This window comes from Lucilia sericata, unplaced genomic scaffold (assembly GCF_015586225.1).
Source record: "Lucilia sericata isolate MDLA Ls3-8-SP2 unplaced genomic scaffold, ASM1558622v1 Contig000655F_arrow, whole genome shotgun sequence".
In the NCBI taxonomy this organism is placed as follows: Eukaryota; Metazoa; Arthropoda; class Insecta; order Diptera; family Calliphoridae; genus Lucilia; species Lucilia sericata.
Window position 1 is genome coordinate 173,501 of NW_023994660.1, and position 13,150 is coordinate 186,650.

Consider the following 13,150-nt stretch of genomic DNA (forward strand, 5'->3'; position numbering starts at 1 on the left):
TTAAACAGTAGAAGACTTATAAATTAGCTTACGAAAAATACTTATGCATTTACAATTTGTCGTCCACATGAAATTGAAATAACTCCCGCCAAACATGCACAGAACTTTCAGAAACTCAAAAAACGGTTGTCTTGCACCTGAGTGTTGCAGAGGTACCCTAAAACATGAATAAGGTCAAACAGGGGAAGCTCTTCCCACTCTTGTTGAGAATATTAACCAAATAACTGTGAAGATTAATAGAGCTGGAAAAGGAAAATGATTGGTGTTTGCGTTCTTGAGTGGTCAGCAAAATTTCCCGTTTTAAACCGCATTAAAAAAACTAAAGAGGCAGATCAACTAACAGTCACAATATCAATCCCATAAAGAACACTTGGAAACAGAGCGTATATTCAATATCTCGCAGATGTGCTGGCTTTCTACAAAATAATGGGTAAGCTGTATATTATTAGATTTATAGGTGGATTATGTATCTCAATTGCCACTTCAGTTGCGTTGCCAAAATGATAACGGTTATTCAGCAATAGCTTGTAAACTTCATAAATAATGAATGTTTTATTCAATAATAATCTTCATCCAATGAATTTTTGGTTGACTTGAATCATTTCTAGACTAAAATCATTCTCTTTTTTCAGTTTGGCAACGCAACTGATGTTCGGTTGCCATACATAGTCGACCCATAAAAATGTACTTTAAGAAGATGTATCAAGAATTTGCTTTCTTGTTGACCACATACATATTTATAAGTTAAATTTTGGGATATTATTTTAACGATGTTTTCAGAATTTATGTATATATGATGTACCGATTTCTGTAGAGATTTGTACGTTTCCGCCAAAGAATAAATAAGAAATGAAACTGCTGTCAAAAGTACCTAAGTCTACTGTCATCCGGTACCTAACTCTAAGAATGTATTAGTAGAATTCTCAAGTCAACATAGTTGCAAAAAATCGTATTGAAAAATATTGAAAAAAAATATTTCATTTCAATTTATACCTTGAAAGGTTTCTTGAGATATTTTCCACATATTTTATCTACAAACATTTTATAAACACGTCTATTTGTTTTTTAATCTATAATATTGGAAAAATAAATTATTTATTTGAAATATATTTTTCGTTTACCATACGAAAATTTACAACATTGTTTTTTTTAGTTTTAATTTCAACCAACAAAAATTCAATGTCAAAAAATAAAAAATATTTTTTTTTCGTTTGTAGAAAATATATTATTTTCGGGCTATTAAATGTGTTTAAATTGTGCAAAAAAATTATAAAATATAATGTTAAGTGATAAAAAATATTTCAAAGTGCTATTATCCTCAAATTTTCGCGAAAAAGTTTTGAAGTTTGGAGAGAGAATAACATTTTTACATATGTGTTGGATTTACACAGCACTCGTCTGTGAGAAGAGCGTAATGTTATTGTTGTAAAAAAATGACAGCGTTTCACTTCTTGTTTATTCTTTGGTTTCCGCATTCAATTACAAAAAAAGGTATTTCAAGAAAAAACTGAATCGTAAAGAAAAAATATAGGAGTTCCATTACATTTCAATGCTTTACAATTATGTGTATTCTGCATTGCGATCGTAGCTGTGACAGTTATTTAACATAATTTTATGTTATTCTACATTTCAATTCGAATCGAAATTTTCTCCGTTTGGCAACTTTGGTATTCTGCATTTCGATTCAAAACTCTGCCACTAAAATAACAACTTACAAAAACGTAGTTATGATCGCAATACAGAATACGCAAAAAACGATTCCGTTTTTTGTTGGAAAACCAATTTTCGATCATAGCGTAAGTGAATGGGGAAATGTAATCGAAATGCAGAATAGGGGTGATTAATTCCAAAGGCCTATGTGGGTGGTCCATTTGTATGTGGGCTAGGTGAAATAATGGACCAATTTCAACTATTTTCAATAGGCTTTATCGTTGGACGAAAACTGCAAAATATCATAAATTTATATTGAAAATTGCGACCTGTACCTTTCGCAAAAAGTTTTAATAAAAGTGGCTTAAACTCGATTGTATTATGTGTTACATAAACAGGACAAACTAATGCTACCCTCCCCACACTATAGTGGTGTAGGGTATAGATTTCAATTCATATGTGACCAATATGCTAATGGTTATAGGTATATTTCGATAGAAATATTTACGAAATTGAGCCGCTCCCTATATGAACAGTTCTCTCTTTTTTACTATAGTTATTTGAAATGTTTTTTTACGAAGTATACTTTTAATTGTTACACACTGTATATTTACTGTATCTACAAGTTTGCATCGGAAACTGAAGCAAAAAAAGTAAAATGAGTCATTCCAAAAAAAAAAAAACGAAGCACAAACACCAAAGAATGTTATCAATGAAAACTGGGGCCCCAGTAGTGCATTGATGAGTGTAGGTGAGACATCACGTCAGTAAACAGAAATAAAGAAAAGAGTAACTCTGATTGTTGAGAAATTAATCAACATTTTGTTTACAATTAAAAATAAAAACAAATTATTGTGTTTCTTAGGGCCAGCAGCTATCAAGGTCTTAACCAAAAAAAAAACATAAATACCTATATCGGTGTTAAGTTAAATAAAATTTATTTAAAAATAATTTTATTGCGTACATGTATATTAGGGTACAACAAAACAAAAGTTGCCAAGTTAATGGAATCTAAAATTATGGTTTATCGAATGTTTAAGAAAAGTTCAACAATTTTTAATAATATGTTAAATATTTTCAGGTGTTTGCAAACATTAGCACAAACGCATAAAGGTAGAAGTACACAACGCGCGTTGTACGCGGCAACGCGTTATAGGCTTTTGTCAAAAAAAGTTGAAATAGTGTATTTTCATTTGTAGTTTGTAACGCGTCTGCCGCGAAAAGTTCAGCAACTTTCAACTTTTGACGCGTCAACAGCTGATCAGGGTTGTATTTTGTTTTGTGTAGATTAAGAATAAACTATAATGAAATAAGTTTCTTCAACAATGGAAGAAAAATATTAAAAAATATACAAAAACTTAAAATTTTGATTTTTAAAACAGTAATAGTCTTAAAAAACAATAAAAGAGAGATGAAAATGACGTGTGGTGTGTAACTTGCCGCTTATAAAGCGCGAAAAGTTTGAAAAGCGTGAAACGCGTTTTGTGTACTTCCACCTTAATACCCTCTCCACTATAGTGGTATAGGGTATAAAAATATAACATTTCGATTTTGACATATAGAGCAACTTTCAAAAATCTTGCACAAAGTAAAGTAATTTTGTTAAATGATTTCATGGTAATATTTCCAACATAGTATATTTTGTGCCACCCTAATGTATAAGGGATAGCAGCTAAATTGTTTTCAATATTTTGAAGTCTAAACAATGTTTTGTTTACATTTTCTATAGTAAAAAAGCAACTTGTTAGCATTTGTTGTGTATTTTATTTGTATCGTCGTATATGACGTCATTTTCTCTATAAAAAGTTTATGGAGAGAATAAATAGTAATTGCAGAAAGAGTTGAAAATAACAAATAAACTGCTGCGTATTTGCACAGAAGGAGAACACAAAATAATATTTAAAACGAAATTTTTTGTTAAAGAATTTTTTTTAGGTTTCGATTTCAGTTCAGTTAAAAATTAAACGTACGCGTGTGAAGACGTTCAATAAAGAACCGTTTATCTTAAATAAAAACAAATAAAAAAAATTAAAAAGTAAGATTTTTTTTTAAAAAATAAAGATAATAAAAATTAAGTGAAAAACTTTGCACAAAAAAAAACTTTGTAAATAACTGTTTTTTTAATTATGTTAAATATTTTATAAAAAATAAATGTTCAAAAATAACTTTAAATTTCTATAATGCGTAGGTGTGGTACTGTTTTAAAATTTTTAATTCTATATTTATTTTCACATAATATACAAAATATTTTTCTACTTTTTCTCCAATATTTTCAAATTATAAACACAAAATTTATTTTCGAAATTTGTTTTTACTATTTGCCTTTTCTTTAGTTTCGTACTCTTACTTTTCAACCTAGTGCCAAAAATATTTTTTGTTTTTCATGAAACGTTTTGGAAATTTCGAAATTTTGCCAAAAATTGTATTTTATTAATATGTTCATTTTGTTTGGTCTAGCTACCTACCATCAGATTCAACAAGTAACAACATGTGTGTATATATGTTTTTCAATATTTCATTGCCTTTAACGATGATCTCATTTTTTAAATAAAAATACTATAATCATACATACTTCTCTACCCGTCTACTTATTATAATTATTTGGTTTAATGCTGCTCAAAACAATCTATGATCAATAATAGTTTATTTATATAGATTTTGAAAAATATTTGTTTTGAATAAAACCAAATAATATTGAAATTGTCATGGTTTACTAGGCGTATGATGAATATTAATTAAGGTCTATTGCACTATATGAAATACAGTATGAATGAGTAATATTTATTGAAAATTATTGGAATATTTTTGATTTTCGTGATCTTTGCTTTGGGGCCCATATCCTGCTAATTGAAAGAAGTCCAAAAAATATACCGCATTTCGATTACGTTTCCGCATTCTGATGTGCTACGATCGGTAATCCAACAAAAATAGGAAATGTAAGCAAAAGAAGAAGCAATTCTATTTCATTTAAATGCTTTACGATCGTGTGTTTTCTGCATTACGATCGTTTCTTTATGTTGTTATTCTAGTGAAGGAGCATAGAAAATTTCGATTCGAATTGAATTGAATTGCAGAATAGGTATGATGTCCCTTCAAATAAAACAACTATTTCAATTTAAAATGAGAACTTTTCACTTTAAACTCAGAAAAGTTAAATTTCAGCATTGAATTCAGAAAAGCATAATTGAAAATAAGATTTTTCATTAAAACTTCAGAAGAGTTCAATTGAAATGAAAAGAAAAACCAATTCAAAACAAATTGTATTATTTTCAATATCATTTATTCTTTAAATTTCATTTTACGCATAAGTAATCGTTTCGATATAAATGCGGTAATTTTGAACCTAATTTTCAAATAAATTCAAGCCATCAAACCGTATACCGTAAATGAAATGCTCCCCTATAAACATTAGGTATGAACGTTAAATTAATTTTCTGAAGGGGGGGAGTTAGGGTAAATTATGGACCGTAAATTATGGCTCTTATGAGACTTATTTATGTCGAATTTTATCGCTATACTCGCATTTTTAAAACAGTTATGACTGTTAAAGATGTTTTTTTGGGGAGCCACTTGTATGGGGGCTATGCGAAAACGTGAACCAAAATTTCAACTCTCTAGCTCTTTCCGTTTGGACTCTATAGTGCTTTCAACAGACGGACGGACATGGCTAGATCGTCTTTGAAGTTAATAAGGACCCAAAATATATAGATTGTTGTAGGTCTATGATCAATATTTCTTTCTGATGGTTGGTATTAAAATTATTATCGGTTACTATTGTTTTATTTGTGTGAAAATAGATTTCCAAAAATTTTGGATAAATTGTGAAATTGTATTTCAGAAATTTTTATTTAAAACGCAGTTCCCAAAAACAAACCAAAATTGGAGATTGTTGTCTTTGATTCTAAACCATTCATATATTTAAATTCGTGCTCTGGAATTTATAAAATATTTAACACAATTCTTAAGTCGGAACTATTAAAAATATTTATATTTAAAACGGGTTTTTAAAAGCCCTTCATATAATACTAATAAATTTATTTCTATTGTTTACTGAAGTCGAATTTGTATGGTTTCTTCTTCTATAATTAGTAAATACACATATTTAGGGGTTCAGACTTTTAATTTATTATAAAGTAGTTCTTAAAACAGGAAATTGCCAAATTTTTTTAAACTCGAAAACACACAAACCCTCCCTAAACAAAATTAACATATTTTTGTTGTTGTTGGTTTCTTGAAATTTTATAATTAATTTCAAAACATGTAAAAATCAAAATAAAATATTTAAATTAAACGCAAAACTATGGAACACTGAATAAATAAAGAGCAAATAAATAAGTACATAAAATGACATCATATTGAGAGCATTTATATTTAAAATAAAAACTAATAAAAATAAAAAAATTTTAAAATAATAATAGAAATTATTGACTAATAAACAAATAATTATTAAAATAGGTAAATATATTTTTGCATGTATTTAAGTTATAAACAATATTCAAAATTTATTTGTTTTTATATGGTCATTGAATGATCTAAACTTTTGGAAAAGAAAAATACTAGATTCAGAATTTTAAATAAATTTCAATACGAAATTTGTTTTATAAACCTTTGATACAATAATAATTGTTTAATGCATAAACTATAATCTTAAATGTTATTTCAGTTTGGCTAATATAATCAAAAGTAAATTAATTTGTTTTGCCATAATTTTGGCAAATATTTAAACATAAATTTATGCACATACATAAATGTTTTATTAAATATTGTATGACTTTAAAAGTAGTTAAACATAATAAATAATTGGCCATGATTATTTAAACGTTTATTAAATAAATAATTCTAAACACATTTGAATGTCTTACGAGCAATTAAAGAGAACTTGTACACATTTTAAATAAATATACATAAATCAAAAATAAATAATTAATTAAACTTTGATCATGAAATATTTTGATATAATATTAAAATATTTGAGAACGAAATAAAGGCGAAGTTTTTTCCCATTCTGGAGAAATCATAAAATTGTTCTTTTTTTGAGATAAGAATTTTTTTCTGTTAAATATTTTTTCTTGTTAAATATTTTTCGTGAGATAAAAATTAATTACAAAAAAATTTACAACAGAATTTATAAAATTTTGTTCCATTATTATTATTATTCCAATATTGAAAATTCTGGGAACAAATTATTTCAATCTACACTTTTGTAGTTTTTGAAGATATAGAAGCCAAATCAGTAAACTAACTTTTTGTGGTTTTTAAAACATCTATAGATGTTTTACTACACGACTGGCATAACTCAAAGTTCGAGTTTTTTTTAACTAAGTACTAAAAAATATGCACTGTTCCAATTGATTTATTTTCCGTTTTGATTTATTTTCCGTCACGAATATTTGATAAGTAAAAATCAAATTTAAATTTAGATGAGAAACATCCCAGCAAAAATCTAGTAATGACTTGTACTTACTCAACAACATACTTTTCAATGACAACTACTTAACATCTGCATTACTTAGAAGTACTCTAGTAATGAATTTCTTTAAATCTGATGATTTGTCGAGCAATAAAATAGCTAAGCAGTGGTGTAGTGAGTAGAACATTTGACTAACAAACCGAAGTCCATGATTCGTATTCGCGCTGACTCAATAACTTCTTTGTAAGAGAAATTGCAAGTACTTCTTCAACTCCCTATTTGTAAGCGAGCGAGGAAGTAAAAGAAGAAAACTACAACAATAATTTTGAAAAATCTGTTTCCATTTGTAAAAAAGCTTCCAAGGTTTTCTCTAGGTCAGGCTGTAAAATATTAAAACATACATATAACTTGTAACATCTGCAGCCCATTTGTTTATGAATCATATTATTTTGGTAATTTTCCCCAAAATAAACATTATGTCCAGTTCAACTGATTTTCAATATTTTTTTTTCAAAATGAAATAAACAAAATACTGAAATGTTCTCAATGTTAAATGACCTCCCGGAAAAAATCATAAAATAAATAATCAAGAATCAAAAACATTAAACAGAATTGTAAAACAACAAAACAAAATTTTAATTTATTACAACTTGTTTTACACAATTCAAATAAATATGTATAAATAAGTCAACGCTTTAATACATATAAAAAATTGATTTAAAAAATAGCAATGAATTTAATGACGTCATAAGAAATATTTGCCATACACTTTACGCACACATAGCCACTCTCGCCAAAATTTTGACATTTTGAAAAAAAGTATTGAAAGTTAATTTTAGTATGACCGAGTTGTATTTAGTATTTTGAGTGAACGATTTTTTAGCGGTGTTTGTGTGAAATGTGTGGACGATATTCGAAATACATATATTGTATATATCTATATACTTATGTATATGTACATTTAAAAGTCGAGAAAAAATTTTCATGCAAAATGTTTTCCATCAAACATTTTTATAATATGAATTCTTAACTGAAAACTTTTTTGAATTTGTACTTCTTATTGAAAAAGCCACAGTGGTTAGATTAAAAGAAAAAATGTATTTAGAATATTCATAAATAATAAGAAGTGTATCCAGAAGGTCTACAAATAATTAAACTTTAGTCACAACCATTAACTCAAAGATGTTAACGATTAGTCATAGAAGAAATATATTTCTTGTTTGCAGTTCCACATTTATGACGCATTTAATTTTGTTTAAAATATTAAGCACATTGTTTTTAATTGAAATACGTACATGCATATGTACAGTATTGCACAAAACTTTAGCTACTTTTCCAGGCAGCATTATATATTCTATTAAATTGATTTATTGACAAAATTCAGAGCCCAAAGTATATGTTTTGAAACTAGCTTCAGAACTTCACATCAGGTTTAAGAGATATCATTTCCCGAAGTTCGAAAAAAAAACTTTCTTGGCTATATTTGATGCGTTACAACAGTGTGCACTCACCTTTTCTTCTAAACTTCACTTTTAGATAAAAGATTTTATAGGTAAAGGGATCTTCGCGCTGTTATACTGTTTAAACGGCTGAACCGTTTAGTAGTCACAGTGCATTGCTGTATGTCTGGAAGAGGTTATAGGTTACCTTTTATTTTGAAATTTCAAGTGGACCATGCCCATATTAAGAAAATATTAAATCAATATATCTGAGATAATATAACAGTTAGAGTCCTCAAGTCACTTTAGTGTCAATGTGATTATTTAGAACAAAAAGTAGGCGCACTGGGCAACTGGGGGCGTGGCACCTTCCATATAAATTAAATACAAAAATTCGTTTTACTTGGAAACTATTACTGTTAGAATCTTGAAATTTTGCACGAAGAACTATAACATCCATGTAAACATTTTGGGTAATAAATTGGCGGACTACCTACCAATGAGAGGAGCGGCACCTCCCATATGAATTAAATACAAAAAATCGTTTATCTGGGAATCTAATAGAACTAAATTCTTCAAATTTATCTTATATCTAAGAAACCATTAGATCTAGAATCTTCAAATTTTACATGAAGAACTTTGACATTCATGTAAACATTTAGAGAATAACGCGCGGACTTTCAAGGGGGTGCTGGGCACCTCCCATATGAATAAAAAAAATTTCGTATATCTGAGAAACTATTAGATTATTCAAATTTTTCATAGATTACATTAAAATCTTAACTAACGTTCGGAAAAAGTGGTGAACTTGCAAAAATTTTTTTGGCGTCTCCCATATGTAACGAATTGTATATATGGAAAACTATTGTAGTTAGAATCTTCAAAATCGTTAAGTGGGTATAGCTAGTAGAATATATAGGGCATCGATTACACAGTTAGGAAAAATAGCTTAGTTTTCCAACAATACTGTATGTATTTAAAATATAGATAAAAATAAGTAACAAGTGAATTTAAAAATTATTTAAAGCAATTGTTTGACTTGCTGTTCCAATGAACTAGAATGATGAAGATGACGATGTTAAAGTTTTGCAATAAATTTATTAAAACATGTTGTTTGCCTTGAGAAATTATAAACACATACAATGTACATATATTTATTACTTAATTATTCAAGACAGCAATAGCTCTTGACCTATTTCTGGAAATCAACAGCTATATACGTATAAATGGATTTAAATTAAACATGTTTTTTAAATATTTTTTTTACAGATTTCCTTTTACATCCCCTTAATTTAAAAATCTCTATAAAATGTCTCATTCTGTAACCATTACTCGCACCACCACCAGCACCACTAACACTTCCTATATTGTGTTGAATACTGGTTACCTGAAAAGCTTTTCAGGTCTATTGAAATTATTCGAATTGGTAAGTATTGGAATTGGTTTTTGCTTTAATTATTTTGTGTAAATATTTTTAAAATAACTATTATTTCTTCTTCTTATTTAGCTTATTGGTGGTGCCATGGTTGGCATTTTCAGTTATTATCAAGGATATAATTTCCATAATACTTACGATGGTGTCGTCTTTACCTTTTTAATGGCGGTGACATTTATGATTGGCACATTTTGTTTACTGTTATCATGTTTAATATCCCTGAGCACGGGTGGAATTATTTCCAAAACTATTTATGTAAGTTGATAATTACATTTCTAATGAATTTGTTGTGTTCTGAAAACTACCAATATTTAATGCAATTGACTATGCTGAAGCTAAATTTTATATAGTAAATTAAAATTTCTTCTTCTCTTTTTCTTCTTTATAGGAACTAATTTATCACAGTGTTGCAGCCATTCTACTCTTAGTCAGTTCCACAATTTTGATTATTTCTGTTACCGATAGATACAGAAAACATGATGCTTATCTGGCTGCTAGTGTTATGGGTTTGGTAAACAGTGTTCTTTATTTCATTAGTGCCTTCTTGGCCCACCGATCTTATCGTGGCATTTAAATGTACAATAAGAAAGATCCAAATATTAATTAAGGTGTTCCAAAAAGCAAAAAAAAAAAAATTACTTAATTGATATTCAAATGAAATCTTAACTCTCTCTATGAAAATGTCAAATACTATTTACTACAGAATTTTATTTATAAAATTTCGATGTTTTTTTTTTTTATTTTTTATATATATTTAATTTTATAATATTGTATTTATAAATATTACATGTGTTTTAAGTAATAACAAAATAATTTAATAATTAATATAATAAAACCAAAACGAAACAAAGTTTTATTTTTAGTGTAAATGTCAGAAATCAGGAAAGATACCCAATTTTCTCTCACTAAACTTGATTACGTTTTTTCTTTTTTAACAAATGAACCACCCGAAAACGTATAAAATTGACATTAAAACCTATAATAACGCCCGACAAAGTCATTATAATTAAAACAATATAAAAACTTCTTCGTATGCGCTCGATTTCATCGAAAAATATCTGTTGATCAAAATAACCCCAAACTAAAGAACCATAATTCGATTTATACGAAAAGTGAGTAGCAATTAATAAAATATTTAAAATAAGATAAACCAAGACTTTCTAAAATATAAATAAATAGTATTAATATAGTTCCAACTATAGCGACAATATAACTTACATACATGTACACGATTTAACATTTTTGTAATTTTAACATTTGAAAACCAGAACCAAGTACCGCAGGCATTAAAATAGCAATAAAAGCTGAGTGAAACGCTAATGCAACGATGTTTAAATAATGTTAAGTCCAATAATTTCTCGTCATAGAAATCGGTAAGAAAATAGTTGTATAAACTTAAACTCTAGAAAATTCAATGGAAAAATTATTGCAATACATACTTTATTTTTAGCTTGAATATAAATTCTTACCCCCACTATTATTTCACCAATGGCTAATAATTCCTTAATGCTCAGAAACTTCATGCCGAATTAAGCGATTTAGATGTTCAGTGACGATTTATATTTAAATATTAAAGTTATTTCAAAAAATATTTTTATTATTGAACTGACAATACATTTTACACTAACCGAAACACTCATATTTTCTTTCAAAAATCGATTTTTTGGTCGAAAATATAAAATTGGCTCTAACTTTGTTAAAACACGTTTAAATTGAAAAATAAGCTTATTTTGTGATCACTCATATTTTCCCTTAAAAATCAATTTTTTTGGTTGGAAACATAAAATTGGCTCTAACTTCGTTAAAACACGTTTAAATTGAAAAATAAGCTTATTTTGTGATCACTCATATTATCCTTTAAAAATCGATTTTTTGGTTGGAAACATAAAATTGGCTCTAACTTCGTTAAAACACGTTTAAATTGAAAAATAAGCTTATTTTGTGATCACTCATATTATCCTTTAAAAATCGATTTTTTGGTTGGAAACATAAAATTGGCTCTAACTTCGTTAAAACACGTTTAAATTGAAAAATAAGCTTATTTTGTGATCACTCATATTTTCCCTTAAAAATCAATTTTTTTGGTTGGAAACATAAAATTGGCTCTAACTTCGTTAAAACACGTTTAAATTGAAAAATAAGCTTATTTTGTGATCACTCATATTTTCCTTTAAAAATCGATTTTTTGGTTGGAAACATAAAATTGGCTCTAACTTCGTTAAAACACGTTTAAATTGAAAAATAAGCTTATTTTGTGATCACTCATATTATCCTTTAAAAATCGATTTTTTGGTTGGAAACATAAAATTGGCTCTAACTTCGTTAAAACACGTTTAAATTGAAAAATAAGCTTATTTTGTGATCACTCATATTTTGCTTTAAAAATCGATTTTTTGTTTGGAAACATAAAATTGGCTCTAACTTCGTTAAAACACGTTTAAATTGAAAAATAAGCTTATTTTGTGATCACTCATATTTTGCTTTAAAAATCGATTTTTTGTTTGGAAACATAAAATTGGCTCTAACTTCGTTAAAACACGTTTAAATTGAAAAATAAGCTTATTTTGTGATCACTCATATTTTCCTTTAAAAATCGATTTTTTGGTTGGAAACATAATATTGGCTCTAACTTCGTTAAAACACGTTTAAATTGAAAAATAAGCTTATTTTGTGATCACTCATATTATCCTTTAAAAATCGATTTTTTGGTTGGAAACATAAAATTGGCTCTAACTTCGTTAAAACACGTTTAAATTGAAAAATAAGCTTATTTTGTGATCACCCATATTTTCCCTTAAAAATCGATTTTTTCGTTGGAAACATAAAATTGGCTCTAACTTCGTTAAAACACGTTTAAATTGAAAAATAAGCTTATTTTGTGATCACTCATATTTTCCTTTAAAAATAGATCTTTTGTTTGGAAACATAAAATTGGCTCTAACTTCGTTAAAACACGTTTAAATTGAAAAATAAGCTTATTTTGTGATCACTCATATTTTCCCTTAAAAATCGATTTTTTGGTTGGAAACATAAAATTGGCTCTAACTTCGTTAACACACGTTTAAATTGAAAAATAAGCTTATTTTGTGATCACTCATATTTTCCTTTAAAAATTGATTTTTTGGTTGGAAACATAATATTGGCTCTAACTTCGTTAAAACACGTTTAAATTGAAAAATAAGCTTATTTTGTGATCACTCATATTTTCCTTTAAAA

General features: G+C 27.4%; 2 protein-coding genes across 2 annotated transcripts; one reads left to right on the forward strand and one right to left on the reverse strand.

Annotated features, from left to right (window-relative positions):
• The first annotated feature begins 3,529 nt into the window (after positions 1 to 3,529).
• LOC119607102 lies at positions 3,530 to 10,601 on the forward strand. The gene is made up of 4 exons (XM_037960882.1): positions 3,530 to 3,685; positions 9,769 to 9,925; positions 10,007 to 10,189; positions 10,323 to 10,601. Exons 2-4 carry the CDS (start codon positions 9,809 to 9,811, stop codon positions 10,506 to 10,508), a joined length of 486 nt encoding a protein of 161 aa, XP_037816810.1. The 5' UTR covers positions 3,530 to 3,685; positions 9,769 to 9,808; the 3' UTR covers positions 10,509 to 10,601.
• A 7-nt stretch (positions 10,602 to 10,608) lies between these two features.
• Positions 10,609 to 11,556, reverse strand: LOC119607101. The gene is made up of 3 exons (XM_037960881.1): positions 11,404 to 11,556; positions 11,157 to 11,336; positions 10,609 to 11,094 (listed from the first exon to the last, which is right to left on the reverse strand). The coding sequence occupies exons 1-3, from the start codon at positions 11,455 to 11,457 to the stop codon at positions 10,840 to 10,842; spliced, it is 489 nt and encodes a 162-aa protein (XP_037816809.1). The 5' UTR covers positions 11,458 to 11,556; the 3' UTR covers positions 10,609 to 10,839.
• Positions 11,557 to 13,150: the final 1,594 nt, after the last annotated feature.